Source organism: Rhinolophus hipposideros (genome assembly GCF_964194185.1).
Source record: "Rhinolophus hipposideros genome assembly, chromosome: 4".
Taxonomy (NCBI): Eukaryota; Metazoa; Chordata; class Mammalia; order Chiroptera; family Rhinolophidae; genus Rhinolophus; species Rhinolophus hipposideros.
Genome location: NC_138050.1, coordinates 106,216,085 through 106,238,985, shown reverse-complemented (window position 1 = coordinate 106,238,985; position 22,901 = coordinate 106,216,085). Strand labels below are relative to the sequence as shown.

At 47.4% G+C, this 22,901-nt stretch overlaps 1 protein-coding gene across 4 annotated transcripts in view; it reads right to left on the bottom strand.

The window, feature by feature from the left end:
* Positions 1–22,901, bottom strand: part of CSMD1 (CUB and Sushi multiple domains 1) — a 1,600,646-nt gene that overhangs the window by 35,786 nt on the left and 1,541,959 nt on the right. For all 4 annotated transcript variants that reach the window (XM_081046432.1, XM_081046429.1, XM_081046430.1 and 1 more), the window contains 4 exons: positions 14,625–14,798; positions 13,100–13,273; positions 4,469–4,657; positions 36–209 (listed from right to left, as the gene is read on the bottom strand). In XM_081046432.1, the coding sequence (XP_080902558.1) occupies positions 36–209; positions 4,469–4,657; positions 13,100–13,273; positions 14,625–14,798 (711 nt within the window). The remainder of the gene's footprint in view (positions 1–35; positions 210–4,468; positions 4,658–13,099; positions 13,274–14,624; positions 14,799–22,901) is intronic.

The following is a 22,901-nucleotide window of genomic DNA, read 5'->3' as shown; positions in this document are numbered from 1 at the left end:
CATTTCTGATGATGAGGGCATCGTACCGAGCTCACCTGCACAGTGGGGCAGGGCCCCGCTCCAGTGGCTGTCCTCTTGGCAGACCCTGGTGCTGTTGCCTACGAGCCTGTGGGTCCCTTTGCAGGAGTAGTGGACCGTGGCCCCATAGGTAAACAGCTCCCCAGTAAGGACGGCGTTGGCAGGGACCCCCGGGTGCCCACAGGATATCGCTAAAGAAAAAAGTAAAACCGATGAGTATATTATCCCTGCGAAACTACTCTGCATGTGCAAGTTTCCCCCAGAGAAGCCCAACAGATGCCGCCGATTCATAAAAAACACCTGCGTGTACCAGCACATCCCTGCAGTTCCCTAGACACATGAAATACCAGTCTCCTGCTGATGCCTCCGCCACCTGACTATTTATATATGAAGACAAAGAGAGTTTCGTCAAGGAAGACTTCTTTTTCAATTTTAAATTAAGGTAGCTTCGCATAAGGGGCACATTTTTTATTTAGGCTTTCAAAGAGAAAATCAGTCTAGGTCAAGCTTTTGTATCTGCCCTTAACTGTCTCCCAAATAAGCAGTATTATTCAAAGCGTTAGAAATTAACATATAGCCATCGAAACTATTTGCACTATTTCTTCAGTTAATGTGACAATCTTAGATTTTGGGGGAAAACAAAACAAAATTCTTTCTTATTCTTCTAGTTCACGTATCCAGGAAGACATTTCTAACAATTTTTCTTTGAATAGCTGGCAGTCTCAAATGTTTAAAAACTACTACTATAAGGAATAATAAATGAGCAACTGATTTGTTCCTCCAGTTATTCTATACAATAATTTCAGTATTCCCATTCATTTTCTTACCATTATACCAAATCAGGCCCATAATTTATTTATAAACTATCCCTCCAAAGGACATATTCTGAAATACAGAATAATATAAGGAAGATTTCTTTCTCCCTTTCTATAAAGATCTCAATTAGGGTTTACAAAGGACAAATTTTATGCTACATGCAAATAGCTAACTGGACTCAAGTTACCAACAAGTTACTCAAAGTCCCTTTGCTCCCCATCTAGAGTAATAGCATTTTCTCTCTGGCAGCTCCAAAGTGATATCAACCAGGAAACCTGGCTTGAAAAGGGGGCAAGGCACCCCCCACTCCCAAACCACGTTAGCCCTTATGGTGATGCTGCCTTCATTGGCCAACAAGAGAGCCAGTCTCTGGAGAACAGGATTCGATCCAGAATAGAGTCCTAAAAGGAAGCTAGCTGGAGCTGACTCAGGGACATGGTGAGGAAATGACAAGTTCCAGGTAAAACAAAGGAGAGAAAAGAATCAGTGAAACAATGTAACAGCGAAAGCAGAGATGAAGCTTAGCTGCCATGGGGCCTGCTCCTCTGGGGATGTGTGTCCCCACAGCCGTGATAACTGCAATTGCTAATGACAACACATGGTGGAAACCAGCCTCCTAGGAAACAAGAGTCAGTGAAAGCCTGGTTCCCGGAGGCCTGGAGCACACTGGCCTCATTACAAAAGCTAATGCATAGATTTTGGGTCGTCGTGTTCTCATTCTCATTTGTCTCAAGAGAATGTACGATGGGGTAAAGACAGTCTGTTCAATAAGTGGTGTTGGGAAACCTGGACAGACACATGCAAGAAAATGAAGCTGGACCACCTCCTCACACCATATACAAAAACAAATTCAAAATGGCTTAAAGACTTAAATGTAAGATCTGAAACCATAAAATATCTAGAAGAAAATATAGGAAGAAACTTCATGGACATTACCCGGAGTAAGATTTTCACTGATATATCCCCTCGCGCGAGGGAAGTAAGAGAAAAAATAAACATGTGGGATTACATCAAACTAAAAAGTTTTTTCACAGCAAAGGAAACCATCAATAAAACAAAAAGGGATCCTACTGTATGGGAAAAGATATTTGCCAATGATATGTCTGATAAGGGATTAATATCACAAATCTATAAAAAACTTACTCAACTCAACTCCAAAAAAACAAACAACCCAATTAAAAAATGGGCAGAGGACTTGAGGAGACATTTTTCTAAAAAGGACATACAGAAGGCAAGAAGACATATGAAGAAATGCTCAACCTCACTAACCATCAGAGAAATGCAAATAAAAACCACAATGAGATACCACCTCACTCCAGTCAAAATGGCTGTCATCAATAAATCAACAAACAACAAATGCTGGCGTGGATGTGGAGAAAAGGGAACGCTGGTGCACTGTTGGTGGGACTGCAGATTAGTGCAGCCACTATGGAAAACAGTATGGAGGTATCTCAGGAATCTGAAAATGGAACTACCCTATGATCCAGTAATTCCACTCCTAGGCATCTATCCGGAGAAATCCAAAACTCCAATTCAAAAATCTGTATGCACTCCTATGTTTATTGCAGCACTTTACACAATAGCCAAGATATGGAAACAACCGAAATGCCCATCGGTAGATGACTGGATTAAGAAGCTGTGGTACATTAATACAATGGAGTATTACGCAGCCATAAAGAAAGAAATCTTATCATTTGCAGCAACATGGATGGATCTAGAGAACATTATATTAAGTGAAATAAGTCAGAAAGAAAAAGACAAGTACCATATGATCTCACTTATATATGGAATCTAAAGAAAAGACTATGTGAATGAACTAATCAGAAACAGTTTTGGGGACACAAAGAAAAAACCGAGAGTTGTTAGATGGGTGTGTGGGGGGGGGTTGGGGATAAGGGGAAAGGTGAAGGGATTTGGAAGCAGCTGGTAACCACAAGATGGCCTCAGGGTTTTTTTTTGAAAATTAATTTGGGGAAGGTATTCTATAATGTTGTAAAGATTTTGTTGGGTATCCGATGGACATGCGTCCTATTTGGGAGACCACCTCAGGGATACTGTGGACACCTGATCATGGCATTGTACACCAGAAGCTAAACATTAATGAATGCCAACTATAATTTTATATATATAATGTGATGGTTCAGTGTGAGGTCGGAGGGATAGTGGATGCGGGGAGGGGGTTCACAGTGTGAGGGATATAAATGATGAACGTCTAAGTATTACCTTGTCTTGTACACCTGAAACTAATAAATAAAAAAAAAAAAGAAAAAAAAAAGCTAATGCAAATCTAGCACTGGGCAGGGGAGCCTGCAAAGAGATGTCTGGGGAGAAAAAGAAAAACAAACAAATAAACTAATATCTTTGAAAAAATCCCATGTGTGAAGGCAGAGAAAACCAGAAAGCAGATAAAATGTGAGAGAGATCATAATACATTTACAGATGCATTTTTTTTTTTTTTTTTTTTTGTCAAATGAGGCTGTGCATTTGTTTTTGAAAACTGTTGCTCTTTTCTCCATGGAAATCGACCGTGTCGTTACATTTAGAATTAGAGGTGAGTTTCCATGCAGACTGGACAGGGTTAAAGGACACTGACAGGCAGGAAAAAGGTCTCCGGAACCTACCTATCCTGCAAATGAATGGAATGTCATTTCAAGTGGTAAAAAGGACTAGCACTTTTTTTTTTAGTAAATGCAATTCAAATGTAATCGTCATTTCCCACTCTCCTTATGCACACAGAATGAATACTAAGAAGATGAGATTTTTATTTTAAGGATTGTATAGTTTCTGACTGATTTTTAAAAGGTCAAGGAAAGTAACCCCTTTTGCTAAATTTCAGACTATGTTTTAACAAGATGATTCTCTTTGAGCTCAAGGACAATATATGTTTTAAGGGAAGGAAAATAAGACTAGAGCACTTTGGGGAAAATAAAAGTGTTATGGTTAATCTACAAGGTCTAAAATGATAATGTTTTAGGGGGGCCCTAGTGGGGATACATGATTTTGTCCCCTAGAAAAGCACCTCCACTCTTCAGGGCAATATGCCTTCTCCTGATTTGAACTTATGGGGCAGGAGGAAGTTACTATCAAGGCCCCATCTTTTTTATTGTATTCACTATTGACGAACCAGCAGGGCTCATGAGACACAAATTAGGTCCCTCAAAGTATTCCAGCCTTGTGGCCACAGACAAGAGGTGCACAGGTGGGTGCCCCACCCCGGGCTTTGGCCAATATTCCTGTACCTGGGGCCAGGCAGAGAGAAGCTGCCAGGTGCGTGCTGATGCGCCTCCTTGTGTGACCCGGGCAGACTGAGCCCATCTGCTGGGCTGCAGCAGAAGACAAGCAGTGATCAGTAGAGACCATGACAGAAGGCGTCCCAGGTGTCCCATAGGCTGGGGCCCTTTCTCTCTGGGCCAGGTACGTGAGCATGCCAGGACTCCCAATCGATGTCCCCCTTAAACCATTTGTTCTACTTTGTGATTTCTGGCCAATGTAGAAAGATATCATGATAACTAATGCCATCTGTGATTACGGGTGTTGGGGGCAGACCTGTTTCAATACTTGGAAAAACCCACATTGTTCTGTTGGTGTTCCTACAGGGCTCGTGTCCCAGGCATCCACAATACCCGTCACTTACCCAGACACTGGGGTAAAGAGCGGTCCCACAGGCCACTGGCCATGCAGGTGAGGGCGGAGGAGCCCAGCAGGTAGAAGCCCTTCTTGCAGTGATACATGACGCTCTTCCCGTAGACAAAGCTCTCGGGGAAGCTCTGCTGCCCGTGACGCACTGCATTGTCCACGAAGCCTGGATCCGAGCAGTTGACCACTGGGAACGAGAGTATGGACACAGAGTTTAGGCAGAGCCGCACACTTGTGAGCAAGGCAGATGGGAAGAGAAGGGCGGCCTCATCATCTCAGAGAGTTTGTAACTCGGCAACATCGCAGCCAAGGCTGACAAATCCCACCCCCTGATGGACGAAATCTCCTTCCTGCTTCCGGCCAGGATGCTTCAGAAACTGTCAAGGGATACGTTAGCCGCTGCAGCAGGTTTAACAACGTGAGGCTAACCTCCTTTAACTATTTCCTAGTAACAGGCTGCTTCGATGTGAAGTCTAAAATTAGTTTTCGGGGTGGAGTTTTTGTTACGGAAACATAAAGCTAGAACCTGTGGAAGTCAGCGTTATTTACATATTTTGACTCAAGTGTGACATTTTAGGACAGCCTGAAATACAGAAATTGATGCCCCCTTCCTGGCCCCCATTAATACTTCCACTTGTGTGCTTAAGTCATGTCTGCTATGTATCTAGTGCAATGAAACCCAGCAATTCTTCCATCCACACCTCATAGAAATGTACATCGAGCCGCCTCTGATCTAAGGACCCCCTTCCCTCCTTCTGAAGGAGCCAAAGCAGGAGGGGGCAGACTTGGGAGCTGAGTGCTGCTGGCATAGGGGGTGCGGGGGGGGGGGCATTAGCAGCTGTGTGCTGTGCAGGTGCAAAGGAAAATAAGCAGCCCTTGATTATCTGCTGCTTTCACCCCCCCACCCACCCTTCAGTGAGGCAGCTGCTGGCAAGCTGCACCTTCCAGATATTTCTGGCCGAGAAAGCAAGCGGCTGTGCCCCTAAGTGTCTGGCAGGCAGTGCCTGGGGGGCTGGGTCCTGGCAGAGGAAGGCACCCCTCCCCCATCCCTTCCTGGATTTCCTCTCTGGACTAAGGAGGAAGATGTGGGCAGAAGAGAGGGTTTCAAAGATCCATTTGAGTGCCTTGGAACAATATCCTATGCTTTTTGAAACAACTCCGAGTTTAGAGAAGACTCAAATTCTTTTGGTAAAAACAAACTAACAAACAACAACCAAAACATTTATGAAGCACAGGCAGATATTTTAAGGCTCCACATAGCTCTTTGAATCCACAGTAAGACTGCAGCCAAACCCACGGAAATGACAGGAAATACTGCACAGGGAAAGTCTCATACACTTGAAGGATTAATTAGTCACATGACCCAGAGAACATGCATGGGCCCCTCCTGCCCTGGGAGCTGCAGGTCAGCCCCAGGACGCAGCAGTAGGTTCCCGGTGTGTCACCTGTATGAGCAGCAATGCCAGAGACTGTTGTGTTCACGTGGAGCTTATGCTCCTCCCGGGACATCGGCCTCTCCTGGTCGTGAGAGCAGAGGCGCCCACTAGGGATGTGAGAGGCAGGCCTGGAGCCATTACTGAGCACACAGCTGGCAGCCCAGAAGATCAGAAGTAAAAGAGAAGGGCGGCGGCATCAGAGAAGCCCTTACTGTTGGTGTAACGACACCCTTCCCTTCGGAGGCCCAGAATTGGGATGCTCTCTGAGCTTCCGCAGCTGGAGGGGAGGAGCTAAAATCCAGGAGTGAGGTACCCAACTACTCTGAAACCAGGGACCACAGCTTCCCTTGATGGCCCCTCTCATCCCCGGGTGAGGAGGGGAATAGAGACACAGATACAGCTGTCAGTTTGGAAGGAAAAGGAAACAGAGCCGTAGAGAGGAATTGAAAACATCAGCAGAAGGATGTGGGAGACGATTTGTAGATTCAAATCCACTCGCACCCTTAGGACGGCACTTGTTAGCCATCCCCTCCTGTTCACCACATGTGGTTGAAAGAGCAGCTTTTAAAATGATGTGCAGAATTAAAAGTTCTGCTCTGTAAAGAGCATTGTTAAGACAATGAAAAGACAAGCCGCAGACAGGGAGAAAATAAAGGACACATCTGATAAAGGGCTTGGACCCGAAATCTACACAGAGCTCTCCATACTGAACAACAAGGAAACAAGCAACCCATCTAAAAAATGAGCCAAAGGCCTTAACAGACACCTCAGCAAAGAAGATACAGATGGCAGACAGATAAGCACATGAGAAGATGGCCCCCATCGTCCGTCATCAGGGAAATGCCAATTAAAACGACCAGGAGGTACCGCTGTCCTGCGATGGGAGAGGCCTCGGCCCCAGCACTGACAGCTGCGAGATGCGGAGCCACAGTGCGGGGACATGCAGGGCGCAACCGCCGTGGAGGGCAGGTGGTGGGGGTCCTGCTCCACCACAGTGCCCATCACGCTCCCTGACACAGGGAGCCCCCGCTTTTGAGAGTCACTATCCAGCACTAGGCTTTTACAAAGGACCTACCTTAGTGCCTGTTCCAGCTAACCAAGAGGAGGCAAGAGGATTTTTCACTTTTATGAAATAAAGGTGAAAAGCTAAAACAGGGTTCAGCCGTTACAAAGGCAGTGGTGCCCCAGCAGTAAGGGGGGGGCCCACAGGCTCCTTCCTGGAACCCCCTCAGCATTGGGCATCCAGCCCCCAGAGCTCTGAGTGGCGTTGGACATCTGCGCTTCATCTCAACTTACTCAGTGTGTCCCTTAGCAAGGTGTGCGTGCTGAGGTCACTGCGTCTTCCCTGCCCGCCATTCCCACCCATGCGACTCTGCGTGGGAACACCCTACGTTCAGGTAGTGGGGGCCTCCATTCACCCAAAGGAGGGGAAAACAACGTACACACAGAAACCTGCTCACACGTTATGGCAGCTTCAGCCACAACAGCTGGAACTTGGAAGAACCGAGACGCCCTTCAGCAGGAGATGGATAAATAAACAGTGGTCCGTCCAGACAGTGGAGTATTATTCAGCTATAAGGAAATGAGCACTCAAGGTATGAAGATACGTGGAGGGACCTGAAATGCTTATTAATAAGTGACAGAAGCCAGTCTGCACAGGCTGCACACTGTGTGATCCCAACTCTGTGACGTTCTGGAAAAGGCACAACTATGGGGACAGTAAAAGGGCCAGTGGTTGCCAGGTTGGGTCGGGGGAATGAATAGACAGAGCACAGGGGATTTTCAGGGCAGTGGGACTCCTCTGTGTGACGCTGTGATGGTGGGTACAGGTCGCGTTACATTAGTCTGAACCCACAGACGGAGCCGTGACGGATTCAGACGGAATCAATCGCACTGCTGTGCAGTCTAACACACCGTAATAGCTCACATTTCTTTGAAAAACAACCAAGAATTCAAAATACTTTTAGAAGTCATTATTCAAAATTGCCATTTCTTTTGGCATAACAATTTTTGAAGGTGTAAATGATAATTAATCAATTGTTAATAAAAACATACTCCTTTCTTTAAAAAGCAAAGATGTGATGCAGGTACAAGGCATTCGAATATGAGAAGACTTGGAAAATGGAGGGTGTTCAGGAAAAGAGCATGTGTTTATCCAGATAAGCAGCGTTCTCCCCTGGGCTGCATTTCCTATCTGAGGTTTCAGGGGTAACAAAAAGTCACCGAGAGACAAAGGGCACTGGTCTTTCGATTGAGTCCTGCCCACTACAAAGAGGCAGTAGGTACCCGTGCCACAGGGCATGCCACGTTAGCAGAGACCGACACAGACGAAGACCTCAGGCGATTTCTAGTCCAGTGTCAAGTGCAAAAGCTTGAAAAATGAGTTTTTGTACTTCGTTCTTCAGTGAGCTTCGGAAACATCCGTGTGCAAACACCAACAGTTCTTCCTTTACACTTAAACACCAATCAGCTCACACATCTCAATGACTGTAACTAACCCTGACATTACAAAGAAGAAAACCAGTTCCTCCACGTGTTAGTATTACGCGTGTAGCCATCACTCCAATAGTTATCTTAATTATGTTCATGGGATTTTAAATTACCTCTGTTTTAAAAAACAACAAACATGCACGTAGACTGGCTTTCACACACACATGCGCACGCACACACATCTAAGGAGCTTAGGGATTTAGTCCACGCTTGTGGGTCATGAGATGGAACTGATGACCCGGGAAGTGAGTGGTGACGGGCTTGTCCAATATCATGCTGTGAAGACCCCACCCCAGTTGTCCCGAGTCCCAGAGCAGCGTCCTTTGCTCACAGACAAGTTCACATACTTCTGTGAACTTCTTCATGTGGGAACAACCCAGGCCGCCTGCAGTCAGGGCACAGCTCTCCAAGCCTGGAGTAACCAAAGGGCAGGTGGACCACATCATCCCTCCAGGGCAGACTAAGATTAGAAGTACCTCCTTCCGTGTACCTCAAATGTGAACCTCAGCAGGCAGGGAACTTCCTGACACTCCACATGTGTCACTTTCAGATTTCTGGTTATAAAGTGGGAGTTTCCCTTCCAGAGGGACCCACTACGGAAAGGGCACTGAGGCAGATGAAGCGACGGGCCCAGGTGTCAGGGTCTCCCGAACGCCTATGACACGTGTATTTTTAGGGGGTCTGCTTCTATTTTTTTTTTACAAGAAGGATATATCTTTTAACATTAAAAGCACGTATGAAACTGAATTCTCATTAAACTGAATGGAGCACTTACAAGTCTCTTTGGACTACACAGATCTAATCCTGTATTTTAAATACAAAGAGGAAATGTTGGTTTTGTTTTTAGTGTTGTGACGACAAGCATCACTGGAATTTTATCGTGTGGACCGAGTGAATGTATGTAGCTGGGAAGGATTCCACCCTTGGCTACGGCCGTCCAACCCAAATGTTGGCCTGACCCACTTCATCTCATAGAGGAAGGCAGACAAACTAAGCTGTGCTGGGAAAGCAAGAAAACAATACCTGCAGAACAGCCTAAGAAATGGCATAAGCATTGATCTGACGTGCATAATTATCATCCATAAATCATAATTTTGCATCATTCTGCTACATCGAAAACCAATACCAACTGTAAGGTAGCACCTCACAGTTTCTGAAGGACACTGAGATTTACTGACGGGAAGCGAGGACTAAGAAGCACTGTTTTCAGAGCAGGGGTTAGGTTCCTCCCCCCACAGAGCTTTACTGCTGCAGCTGTGGCTTCAGTGCTGAGGCCAGAAGTGCATTTGCACCTGAGAGCAGCCTGGGGGACGGGGATGTCCCCCAACAAGCAGGCACGCCCCACGTTCCCGGTGGACACTTCACGCTATACTGCGGACATTTTATAGTGAACACAAACGCTCTGTGACAAAATGTGTTTGTGAAAAATAACTTACATGTGGAAAATACAGACATTTTTCTAATCAACGGTCTATCTTTACGTGAAAAGTGGGTCAGTCACATGTAAACACAGCAAGATTTTTATAGGATCAAGTGATTAAAAGTGTCAACTTTAAAATATTAGTTTTACACTAAGTTTCAGTCTAATATTTTACTTTCTCATATCAGGTTATAAATATAGGAGCAATTCTGGACAGTATTCTCTTTAGTTTTTGAAAACTTTTAGGACAATTTTAAGCCTCTTGAAAGATATTCAAGGTACACACTTTATTTTATTTCAGAGCAAAAGAAGAGCCTTTTCATCTAATGGTGACTGAACATCCGTAGGTCAATTAAAAAAAAGAAAGAAAAGAAAACCTTGACCTAAACCTCATACTTTATACAAAAACTGATACTAAATGGAGTACCAAATTAAAACATATAAAAAAGAGAAGTCTAAGACTTCAAAAAGATATAGGAACATGTTTTGAAGACCGGGGTTTAGGCAGAGTCCTTGGAGTTGACATGGAAACCACGAGGAAAAGATGATGAATGCACAGCTGCCGCAGCTCGAGGGACCTCGGGAAGAGGATGCGAAGACAAGTACAGGCTGGCGGCTCCTGTCAATCACAAATCTGACCAATGACGAGCAAAAAGAGTACACAGAGAATTCTGAAATTCAACAGTAAAAACCGAACAAACAAAACCCCAGCCATCTCATTAGAACATAGGCAAAGGACATGAACAGACATGTCACCGAGAGGAGGTGCAGATGGCACGGAAGCTCGTGGAAAGACGTCCAGCACCTTAGCCATCAGGAGTGTGACAGTCACGCACGAGGAGACGTCCCTGCACACCTATCGGAGTGGCTGAAATCAACACACAGCGGCAACGCCAGAGGGGGGTTGGGAGGGAAGTCAGGGAACGACTGGGAATGGGAAACATTCTGTCGGTTTGTTACACAACTAAACATGCAAATACCACATGAACCAGCAGGTACACTCTGGGGCATGTCTTCCCAGAGAAATGAATACTTACGATTGCACGAACACACACACGGGTGTTCTTAGCAGCATTATCTATAACGGCGAAAAGTAGCAGCAGCCCAGAGGCCCTTCCCGGGAGAAGGGCTATCGCGCACTGTGGTACAGCCAGGCCAGGGGACACCAGTCAGCAGGAAAACGCAACCAAAACATCGCCAAACCCGAGTATTGCTGCACAACGACTTAGGTGACTCCCCAGAGACTCGCACTGGGTGGAAAAGCCTGGACCCCAAGGTTACAAAGCGTGTGATCCTATTCACTTACATAACATCCCTCGTGAGACGAGGGGAGAGATGGTCCCCAGGCCGGGCTTCCAGGGGTGAGCAGCAGGGAAGAGAGGTGGCTGTGGTCATGGGTGTCCTCTGCCCACACCCATGTCACCACCCCGGCTGTGACTGGTGCTCCGGTTTCCTAAGACGTCACCATCGGGCAGGGGACGTGCATGAGGGGTACACGGGGCCTCTGTGTTATTTCTACTGCACGTCAATCTATAATCTTGTTTAACTGCAAAATTATTTACCCACTGAACAAAAAGGGAGGGGGAAAACCAGACTTGATGGCATTTTATCCTGAGGAAAATAATACACAAAACGTATCGCTCATTTTCTACATTCCGTATGAACATCTGGTCTATTGACTAAATTTAAGTGTAATCTTAGAATGTATGAACTCAAATGTAAAGAATGAGAGATTATGAATTAAATGAACTCCACAGAAGGCTTATGCTGGGGAAATGCTGTTGTTAAAGGAAGAAGTTGAGCGAACTGGTTTGCTGTGACCCCCAGGCATCTCAGACTCAGACTTCTGAGGACCGGCAGGCGCCCAGCCCATCCTGGTGACCCCCTCAGGCCACAGCTGGGCCGGATCCACTCGGCTCGCCAAGCACATAGCGCAGAGTCAAAGCCGGGTCGGCCGAGGTCCAAATCCCCTGTGTCCAGTCACTGACCTTCTGCTCATGAAAACAGACCTGGATGTTGTCACTGGTAAATGTTCACCTGGGAAATTTGCTGAATTGTGCTCTAGCGGAGTGTTTTATAATATATTTCCTCTAATTCTGTCTGTGATGGCAATGCCTAAGTGGAAGAAGTGTCAGCCCCAGCTCAGCCCGTCAGACACTTTCTCCTTAATTCTGAGTGTAAGTGGGGGCGGGGAGGAAGTAATGGAGGAAGAAGAAAGTAGTTTAAGTGGAGAACGTAACTGTCCTCCCCCCTTTTTAAAGCCATGTTTAGCTAAAATGGAAGCTGCTCACCCTCGGATGCTGGCACTGAGGCAGCCAGGGGACACGTGTCCCTGTGCAGCTGCAGGTCTGGCTGTGGCCCCAATTCTGCCCGGTCACCCCCAGACTGTCCCTTCTGCCCTGTGCCTCCTCTGGGTGCGTGAGGCGGGTTTGAGGGGGGCCTTCGTGCAGCCCCGGACGTCAGACCCTAACAGTAGTGCTTCACAGGAAGTGGGGTAGGGGTTTGACCTCGTCTTTGAGCAGAATCCACACCCTCCAGTGCACAGCTGAGCTGTCACCCTGTGGTTTGGCAGCCAAGTTGCACACAAATCCCGTTAAAATAAAATCGCTCTGTTCCCATTCTGCTGTTGTCATGTGGAAACAGCCCCCTTGGGGGCGCAGTGGGGAGTGGGTGGCTGTCAGAGCAGGGGCGTCACCTGTCACTGCCACACCTGCGCCATTAAGTGTCACTTCACCTTCACACAAAGTCTGACTCACCTTCCGTCAGAGTGTTTTAATGGAAAGTAATTGAAGTGAAACCTTTAATATTATGAGCGCGAATGTCTGGAGATACAGAAACTTCAAAACAGCACCTTCTTGGAAATTCAGAATTTAGCGTAGGCCATGTGACAATTTTTAAAGAAACGAGTGAAAAACTGGAGATTTACAAGCAACTAGAACTTCTTCAAAGCACCCTAAGTCCAGAAGTGGAGGGGCCAACGATGCTAAATTGACACATCGGAGTGAACGAGTGAATGGAGGAATGAAAAGAGAAATGGAAGGTGCACCGTCTTTCACGCAGAGAATCCTAGAGGTTGTTTTCTTTTTTTGCTTGACTGTCCAGTAACAGGACAAAGGGCATGGAGAGTCCTGCGCATTGTTCTCAGAAACGCGTTCACAGCGCACTGGGAAGCGTTAGGAGTCCTGTACCCCGTGGTAAGTGTCACCCTGTACTCAGCAGATGGGTCTGACTTTATCAGCCGGCTCCTGGCTCAGCCAAGGGCTCGCCCGGGGGCTTCTCATACCTCGACAGGTGGGCAGCGGGCTGCTCCACTGGCTGCTGCTCCTGCACTGGGCTCGGGGCGCCCCGTGCAGCACGTAGCCGGTGTTGCAGGTGAAGTTTACCACGTCGTGCAGGTTGAAGTCGCTGCCATTGGTGAGCCCGTGGGCCGGGTTCCCAGGGTGACCACACGTGATGGCTGTGGAGCAAGACAGGTGGGTGTCAGGGTCAGGAGACAGGCAAGCCATGACTCCCACCGGGAGTTCCTCAGTAATACATACGCAGGGAAGTCGGACGCACGGACCAAGGGGTTACAACCAAGCAGACATGGTACAGATCAGGTTGAGAAGGGGGTGTGCTGAGCCCACAGGCTTTTGTTATAATTGTGGAAAACAACCTACACCTGGAGAGTGTCACGTTATCACAGAATGTCAAGTAATTTTCAAAAAAGCAGTGAAAAACAAGAGATGCTAAAACTCTTGTATTAATTATGAGTTTTGTATATTTTCCCCTTCGTACAACAACAGGTAATTTGGTGGCAATCTCATTTGAAAATGTTATAGGGAGTTGGCTGATAATTTAAATTGTGCATGTATGAATTATCCCCAATTCAATTTAAGCATCATTAAATAAGCAAAAAAAAAAAAAAAGTGTGCAAGCTCAGTAGTGTTTTCCCTGACAATCCTTATTGTATGAGCTTTGGCAATGAAGCACACTGGCATTATGTCATGCCCAAAATAAGAGCGACACAAAGCACCAACATATCCTTATTGGCCCTTTCAAAAGAAATGCTTTACAGTCATAAAACTTGTTTTTTTCTCCTCATTTATCTTGTCACCAATTTTTTCTTCTAAGTAGTTTTCACCCCTGAACCTTACACATCGGCCACTACACTGTCACAGAAAATCCCTGTCCCCATGCTATAGTTATATCAGCATTCCCTTTGTTCAATTCACAGGGAAATAAACAGCATGTTAGGAAGAAAACAATTTGTTTAAAACAACTTTTGCACTAGCGGGTGCGACCTCCTCTAAGAATACTAGTCAGTACTTATCCTTGAAGTTATAAAGTTCAAGGGTGATCATTACACACAATCTCACCTCTTTCTACTGAAGGAAGGGGTGCCCGTAAAACAGGATACTTGATGCATCAGCTTTAGAAATGCCGGCCACACGGAAGATGACAGGGGTGTGGCTATTTGGGGGACTCTGCAAAGGCAGCCTGCAGAGTCAGATGGCATCTTCACCAGCCCATAATTAGCTCCTGTCTCCCTGTGATGAGTCAGGGAATGAATGCAGCCATCGTCCTCCTGGGACCCACTGGAGATGAGTTAATGAGCAAATAAAGAGTGGGCAGGAGACCCAGGAGGCAGTGGAGGAAGCAGAATGGGAGGGGTCGTCCCCAAGACACAGGGGGGTCCCCAAGACATGTGGAAGAGCGCCCACACTGTCTTTTGCAGCAGAGCTCTCTGTTCTGTTTTACTGTGAAGATGACACGTCTGTGTTCTGGCTTAGAAATAGAGAACGTGTGACCTAGCCAAGTGTACTCACCAACACACACTGGAGTTTGTCCAGACCACTTGTGGTCTTGCAAACATATCCGAACAGAGGTTCCCACGAGCCGGAAGCCGGGACTGCACTGATACACCACCGTGTCCCGGTAGCTGAAGCCGTCTCCACTGATGTGACCGTTCACGATTGGGTCTGGGGAGCCGCAGTGGCCAGCTAAACATATAAATAAATCCAACAAGAACAATTTGGAAAATCTGTCTTTTATAAACGTACTAGATTCAAAATTTGTTGACCTTTATCATCAAGTGAATAACAGCATTGGGTGCATAATTTATTAGAATTTTCCCCACTTATTTATTTGGTATAGTTTTTCTTTTTAAGTTGTTCATTTTTCTCAAGAACATAAGTTATACTTCAAATATGAAGAATCCTTTTGTTATTCTTTTTGGAATTGTATGTTACTTATCTTGTTATTCTCTATCCAAATCAAAGCCAAAAGAAAGGAAGATAGTTTTGGGATGGAGATGAATAGGGTTTTGTAACCGACTGAATATGGGTAGTAAACAGAGGGCTGACCAGAATTTCTGGAGTGAGGGATTCCTGTGAATTAAACTATTTGTAAATTTCCAAAGGCAGGGCCATTATCAGGAATCAGCTCCACTTCAAGCACGCCCACTGGAATGTGTTTGGACCACTGTGTAGGTACAGCGGCTGCGCTCCCCGCAGGGCGCCCTGAATGCAGGGCGGAGTGGGGGACACGAGACGGCGTCTCCACATTAGGGTGCAGAGCCGCTGCTGAAAAGGGTGTTGGGCGGGGATAGAAAAAGCCCAAAGATGAAGTTGGGGTGAAGAACCATAGTTCCCGGGAGGTGAGAAGCACCGACGCGAGGATGTGAAATGTGAGGTGATTGGTAGACGCGATGTCCAATAAGCTTCAAGGGCAGCGGCTGACCAATGAGAAGGACCTTCCATGAGCTGTGGGATGGAGTGCGTAGTGACAAAGCTTCTTTGCTTGACAACTGTTATCAGGCTCCGGAAACTTCTCCTAAGCCATCTGTGCACTTCCTTGTAAAATTCAGTTTTAGCAAGAAGCCCTCGCAGTCTGTTCGGCAGGAACCCCCACCCTCAATATCTGATGATGTTCGTCACCCCCCAGCACCCCCAGGTGAGGTCTGGTCACCTGGCCTGCCCCCAGCGAGAACCCATATTTCCTGCTAGTAACTTCCATCCACCGACGCCACCCGCTCCTTGGTGTAACCCCACCGGCCCAGGCTGCTTTCCCACCGTGCTGGTCCTTATACCCATAAGACGGTCCTCAGTAGTCTGCCCCACTCACGTTAACATGAGTCAGGCACACCTGGCGTTCTCTTTCACAGCAGCCAGGTGCTGTGTGGTACAGAGGAGACCTGCCAGGCAGGCATCAGTCCTGCCGTCTGTCTCTGAGGCTCCCTTCACTCTCCATCTCCTCCCCTGCCCTCCGTTCTGTCCCTCCCTCTCGCCCTCCCCAGTCACCTCTCCTGCCCACTCTCTCCCTTCCTCACGGTGACTTGAAGCACATCTTATAAAATCAACAGAGTAAGAAGTCCTAGGAGGGACCCACACTGGAGCGTCTGTGTTGGGTTTGGAAAGACAAGGAAAGGCACCACTGTGGGTTCCCACACTCTCCACCCAGAACCGGAAGCTTCCCCGGAGTCTGGACTCCTGCTGCAGTGGGTGCAGAGGCTGTGGCCATCACTTCTGGAAGACAGCACGTGGCTGCCAGTGCTTCGCACAAAGTAGAGAAACTGTGCACTCACTGCCCCACAACACTAGGGCTTAACGTCCCCATTCTGGGAGAATTTAGAAGGATCCTCTCTATTTCTCTGTATGACGGCATTCAGCAGCGCTGTGCTCCCCTGGGTGTGCACTAAATCTATTGTCAGCAAGGTGACTTTGCAGAGCAGGGAGGGAGAAACGGAGCTCTGCGCCCAGGTATCCTGTTTGACCAATATCCCCGCCTCAAGGTTCCTAAGAGGGCAGGGCAGCAAAGTCAGGCTAGACTTGGCAGTTTTTCCAGACAGCTACATCAGTTACGTTGATTGTGACCGAAGGCCAGCTCGCCTCCCCACACCTGACCCGACACAGGCACAGACGCAGGGGCTGGCTGTCCTCAGGGCTGCGGAGGGTGCCTCAGACCCGTGAGTGTCATCAGAGAACATAGCACACACACAGCTAGAGCTCTGCTGCTCCGGCCCCCGTGCTTTGTGCACTGCGCAGTCATAGGAGATGGGCCCGGCTCCAATCTCAGTGACAGCGACCAGTAGGGAGCCCCAGGGGCCACGCACAAGCAGAGATCCCGCGCCTTCCGAGGTAAGAGGTACACGATGTACGTTCCAGAAACGTGCAGACAATAACACAAGCCCATCTTCAAGAAGAGGCGGCCACTGGCTCTAGAAGCCATCAGGTCCCTCTGAGGTTGTTCTGAAGCCTGTCACCGCTCTGAAAGGGGGGGCTTCGGGCCCAGGACAAGAGGTGCTGCAGCGGCTGCGCTGTGACGTCACTGTATGGGATCCGGTCAGTCACTGTGGATTCGGACAAACACCACTGGTGAGACTCCCTTCTGAGCCGTAATACATCTTTTGTCATTTGAGTTTTCAGTGAGACGTCTCATTTGAGGACGCACCCTGTTGAAAGCCTGGCAAAGACGTGCTCTTACTGGTTGAGGAGACAACTGTACACATCAGAAACCAGACGCAAAGACTGGCAGGCCTGCGTGGGAGCAAAGATTTCTAACAGCGAATCTTCCCTGACACGTGGTCGTTCCAGTTCTCAGAAGAACTGGCCCGGAATTCCTAAAGGAAGCAGAGGATGGCTTTCCAGGGGGCCTCACCTCAGCCCAGGGCCCAGCAGAAGGAAGTGTCAGCAGCCTCCTGAGGTACTTTCCTGTCCCAATTTGAATAAGTATAGACATGATGATTTCCGAGTTTGAAGCTCACGGAGAGCAATCCATTTTTCACTTGTATAACTTTTCAGCAAATGCATCCTCGTGTAACAAATTCTTTACAAAACATTCAAAGTCTTAGACCGATTATAGGCTGTCCACAATATACGAGCAGAATATTCACTCAATTTCACTGAGAGCCTTTAACCCGAATCTCAACAGTAGTACGTCAGAACCTGGAAGGAGGAAGAGCGTTCCGTGCAATTTGAACTACACGTCCGACTTCAAGTTTCAGGCTCTATTTTTCCTGTGACCCTATTGTGCTATGTCCTCTGCATGGGAGGTATTTATGTGGTTACTCAAGCCTGGGTGTGGTTACAGACACACCGTGTAGAAAGCTTCCTCTGCGTGACCACAGAATGCGAGGTAACTACCTCCGTGCTTCTGTCTCATCTCAGACAGATCCATCACTCGCCGAACACTACACACACGAGTACAACGAAAGCAATCTCACATAGCAGTAATACCCGCTGCATTTCCAAAGCATTTCCAAATCCGTTATCTCTGAGATGGTTTTTATTTCTTCGACTATAATTTAATGATGATTTGCTCCAGGCCAGCAATGATCTTGGGCCTGAGATTAAATGGAGAATAAAGAGTAGAAAAGAGGCAGGGTCTCCTACAGGAAAAACCCTGAAGGTCTATGCACTCTGAGAGATGAGGAGCGGGGAGTTATCATTATTCCGCTGAGTATAAGCAGTGGCAAAGGAGGATAAGAAAATCTGCCGACTGCAAAACGAACAAAGACATTGGGAGGAGGGCAGCCCCGCACACTTCAAAACAAAATAGAGACTGATTAAAATAACATTATTATCCAGTGGACACCAGGATGTCAGGCCCACAGGCTCTGTGGTTTCTGTGTGCTGGTTGGCTTGGTTGCTAATTGCTTTGGCTTCAGCTACATGGTTTTCAGGGGCAATTCTGTAGCCGTGATCTCACCTAGGAAATGAAGGGAGTCCCAGTCAGAGATCGTTCTGTTCCAGCCTGGAGGGAGAACCGCGGAGGGTACACGTGAGGCCTGGTTTAGTTTCTATGAATCAGCCCTACTTATGCATTTCGTAATCTGCCAGTAAGCTGGATCTGAGAGCGCCGATTAGCAAAGAGCGAAAGAATTAGGGAGAAAGCTATAAATTGTAAATCATATGATTTTAATCAGGTGGGGAGAGGGAGAGAGAGAAAGAAAGAGAGAAAGAGAGAGAGATCCTGAAGCCATCGCTCCATTGTTTTTTAGTTCAAGTATGAGCTGCCAATACCGTCACTCACACATTTGCCGAACTTGACATTTTCAGCCCTGTTTTCCTACGGTGAGGACAGGTATTACTGCGGAATAGGTAATTCACCAACTGCTTCAAGTTGTTTTTGAGAGACTCAGTAGCAGAATCAAAAAATCAACGCAGGCTGAGTGTTCCCCAGCTCTGCTCTCTGTCACACATTCTACCATAAAAGAGTGTTACTCAAATTGGCCTGAGAGACGAGCTGAACGATGGAGTAGGGATCCTGTAAACGCCCAGAACAGCGGTGCTTTCACCCCTACTGCAGCAGAGGACGCTGGGTCTGCAGATCACACCTCGTTTGCAAAATGAGTGCTCTGCATCAGGAGCTTTGAAAATCACTGGCTTATAACCTGATGGTGTTCCAACCTGTAACGAAACCTGTATTATTGTTTTTATGTATAAACTGTTACTGTATTTTGGTTAGAATGTCCCACATAGGGAATCTCTTTTAACAGTCTTCTCCAGCGTCGGGTTAGAAGGAGTAAAATCCGCCAAACAAATGCGGCTGAAACACAGGAGCAGTAGCAAGGCCGCCTGAGTGTCCAGTGCACTGAGTGTCAGAGCAGAGGTCTCATCTCAGGGGTGACAAGAGCCAGGCACCCGGAAATGGCCTCTGGGTCAGCGTCTCCTGCTGACAGCCCCTCCAGTGAGATCTCAGGACGGAAATTGGCCAAGGTCCGTTGTGAGCTCAGCTGATGGTCTGAGGTCCCCCGGGGGTGAGGGAAGCATGAGCTGCCCACCACATTGTCACACATGCGTGGCAGTGTGCTGGCCAGGCGAGTCCCCACAGTTTATCCCACTGCAGGGCCATAGCAGGACCAGCCTCTCCATGCAGCTGTTTCTAGAAGGTTTCTAAGTGCTACGCACAGATGGCCTGGGCTGTGTTGTAAAACAGTTCTGAGAGCACAAAGTGTGTCCATGGGTTTGTTTCTAGTAGAGGGCATATCCTGAACTCAGCTGCTAATGACTGGGTTTCCTTCAGTCCCACAGCTGTTACTGCTGCTAACACTTCTACTTGTCCTTTCTGGGACGTAGTTACATGAAGTTACATTTCAGTCATGGAATCTTATCCGTAGGTAGGGTTTTGCCAAAGTTTAGATGAGCCTTCCGAATCACCTCACTGTGGATTTGTCTCTGACACTGCAACAAGCCAGGTGGACTGAAATCTAAGAAAACCACTCTGGCATTTAGTGGTGACTTTTCCGACTGGGTGACACAGGTGACAGATGTCAGCAGATTCACCTAAACATCACAACAAATGCAGAGGTTCAACATTTCTAACTTTCAAGTATGTTCAAGTCACGTGGGTTAGAACTTCCCACAATTACACAGACTTGTGCAATTTTAGAAATGGATTCTGTGATTTGGAAATTCAATAAAGTTCCATTTTCTTGCTTATTCTGTAGAAATGTACTGTGACGGTGGAAATGTCAAACTCCACATGCCCAGGTTGCAGGGCTGCCGCACGCTGGACACACCTGGAGCAGTGTGGGTAGGTTTGGGACCGGTGCCATGAGTGGAAGCTGTGTAACGATATCTTCTGTCATAAGGTCACACGTGCACACGCGCACGTTCCCCCCATGGAGGTCCCTGTTTTAAGGTCACCGTTTCATGGTGCCAGTTCGTATTGGTACTAAATATTGATCTGAGGATTAGAACCGAACAAATTTCTACATTTTTACAAAATCTACAAACCAAATATTCAAACTTCGTATTTGCTTTCTGATTATTGGTACTTATTGCTGAAACTAAAATGAGACGGGTAAACACCCTGAGCCGTAAGAGATTTAGAAATACCGTCTGCTTTTACTTTGGGCTAAAATCAGGGGTATTTGGCAGTGAATTCTAAAAGTTTCTTGAATATTAACAAATGGTCACAAAATGTCAGATGGATCAGACCCACTTGAATGCCGGGAAAACTCCTATTAGCATTAAGCGGCAGTGGATGTCAGTGTCCAGCTCTGCGCGTATTAAAGGAACACATTTGAATACCAACAGAGGGGCTTTGCTTTCTCTGAGCGCAATTTCTAAGGGGGCTGCACTCACAGACAACTCGATGTCACAGAAAGCAAGTGACTCTTTGCAAGGAAGTGCCAGGGGAGGCCCGGGAGCCCGACAGCTGACCGTGCTCACAGCTACAGCGTCCAGGGACGCTGCACCCGGGATGCGAAACAGTGTTCATCCCGTCTGCTTGGCACGCCTTAGTCGGGGCCCACTGTTTTAATCCCCACTGGATAGAAGGAAAGCTTCAGGCCAGGACGATGATTTGGGGTCCCCGAGGCTTTCAGAATATTTCACGTGTCACTTTAGATGACGTCCCCAAACAGAACAAGCTTTCCACCTCCATCCCTTTGCACGGGGCCCCCTTTGCGCAGTTTCCTTCCCAGGCTTGTGTGCCAGAGTGAGCAGCCTTCCCCAGACCTGACGGCGAGTACCGCCCCGCATACACCGCTCAAAGCTGCCCCTCATTTCAGGTTTGCCTGCAATCGGAGGCTCTCCCTCGTACCAGCTGTTGAGAATACCCGGACGTCTAGATGTGTTGCTGTTTTGTTCTGTTTTGAATTGAGCAGATAAAAATAGACTCTTTCTGGCCGATTGATCTCCAGTATTGGGCTGAGAGTTCTAAGAGCAGTGTCATATCCTATCCACCAGCTTGTAGCCTGTTCCTGCCCGAGAGGAGACGCTGGGAAAGCAGACGAGTTCTTTTCCACTGTCACGTGGCCCCGTGGGTCCAGGCCGTCATTACCGCATGGATACAAAGAGTCCTGGGTCCTGGGACACTGCCTTCAGGTCCTCAGCCTCCTGAGGCACCGCGACCACTGCCCTGACCCCCGTCCCTGTGGCGGCCAGTCCCTGGGGCTCAGTTTCGGGGTGAATTTATTCCACGTTTGTTTGATGATCAAGGTGGCTTCCTCCATGTTACCTCCTCTTTCAGAGGCTCACTCCCTGCCCGGTTTCCGAAGCACTTTGTTTGAACCTCACGCATCCCAACTCATTATTAAAGGCACTCATTGTTTCTATTTATCCTTAGATTTATGTTGCTTCCAAAGGAGACCCCAGCGTATTAACCTTCTCATCCTACGCAGTATTTCTTGAGGAACTAAATGACTATCATTAGATAACATTCGGAAATAGAGAGAGACGCACTTGTGGCGGGGAAGGATATTGTGACACTAACCCCCAGTCACTGGTAACGTGTGTGCAAAGTGTGAACATTAGCACAGGCTGCTTCCAAATGTCACCTCCCTTGAGTACCCGACTGCCTGAGTTTTACACGGAAGACTGGAGAGCAGAGAGCAGGGCCCAGTCAGTCTTGCTGCTCCAACACCGTCTTTCCGCTGTCGTGAGCATTATTGTGCTAAGCTGTTTTATTCACTTTGTACATGGACCCATGAGAAAAATCAAGGCATTTGAACAGTGCTTTCCAATTTTGTTTTCTAAGAACTATAAAAACATATGGTCCAACCATATTATTTTGAATGCTGTCATCTAGCTAATTTAGCCATATGAACAAAATATAAAATTCTATTTATCAAGAAATTCACTCCTCAAAGGTCATTACAGTGCAGCAAATGCAAACCTATTTAAATAACAGCAAAATCGTCGAATAAAACAAAGGCAGTGCTCTTTAAGTCTCCCTCTATCACTGACCTCCTGAATATGACAGACTAAAGAGGGAACCGAGTGGGAGTGAATGCGTCACTGTGTGCTGAGAACTCGCAATGACACACATGGAGTCACAGACGAGCACGGGTTTCTACAACAGGAGACCTGGATTAAAGGGTCAGCCACATGGAGCCCAGGTGTGTGGGGTCCCAGGCACTGCCACAGGGGAGACAAACAGGGGAGTCAGTGAAGGAGCCTGCAGCTCACAAAACTCCCCTGATGAATGAATAATCAGCTTCCTGAAGGGCGGCTGTGGGCTGTGTTCTCAGCCCTCAGGTCTCCAGCCTAAAGGGCACCGCAGGGCACAGATGAATTAAGCAAGTACGGCCGTGGTAATTCATAGAACTCACGTTAGGACCATAGTCCTGCTGAAGCGAGGGCTGGATTTTCAACAAT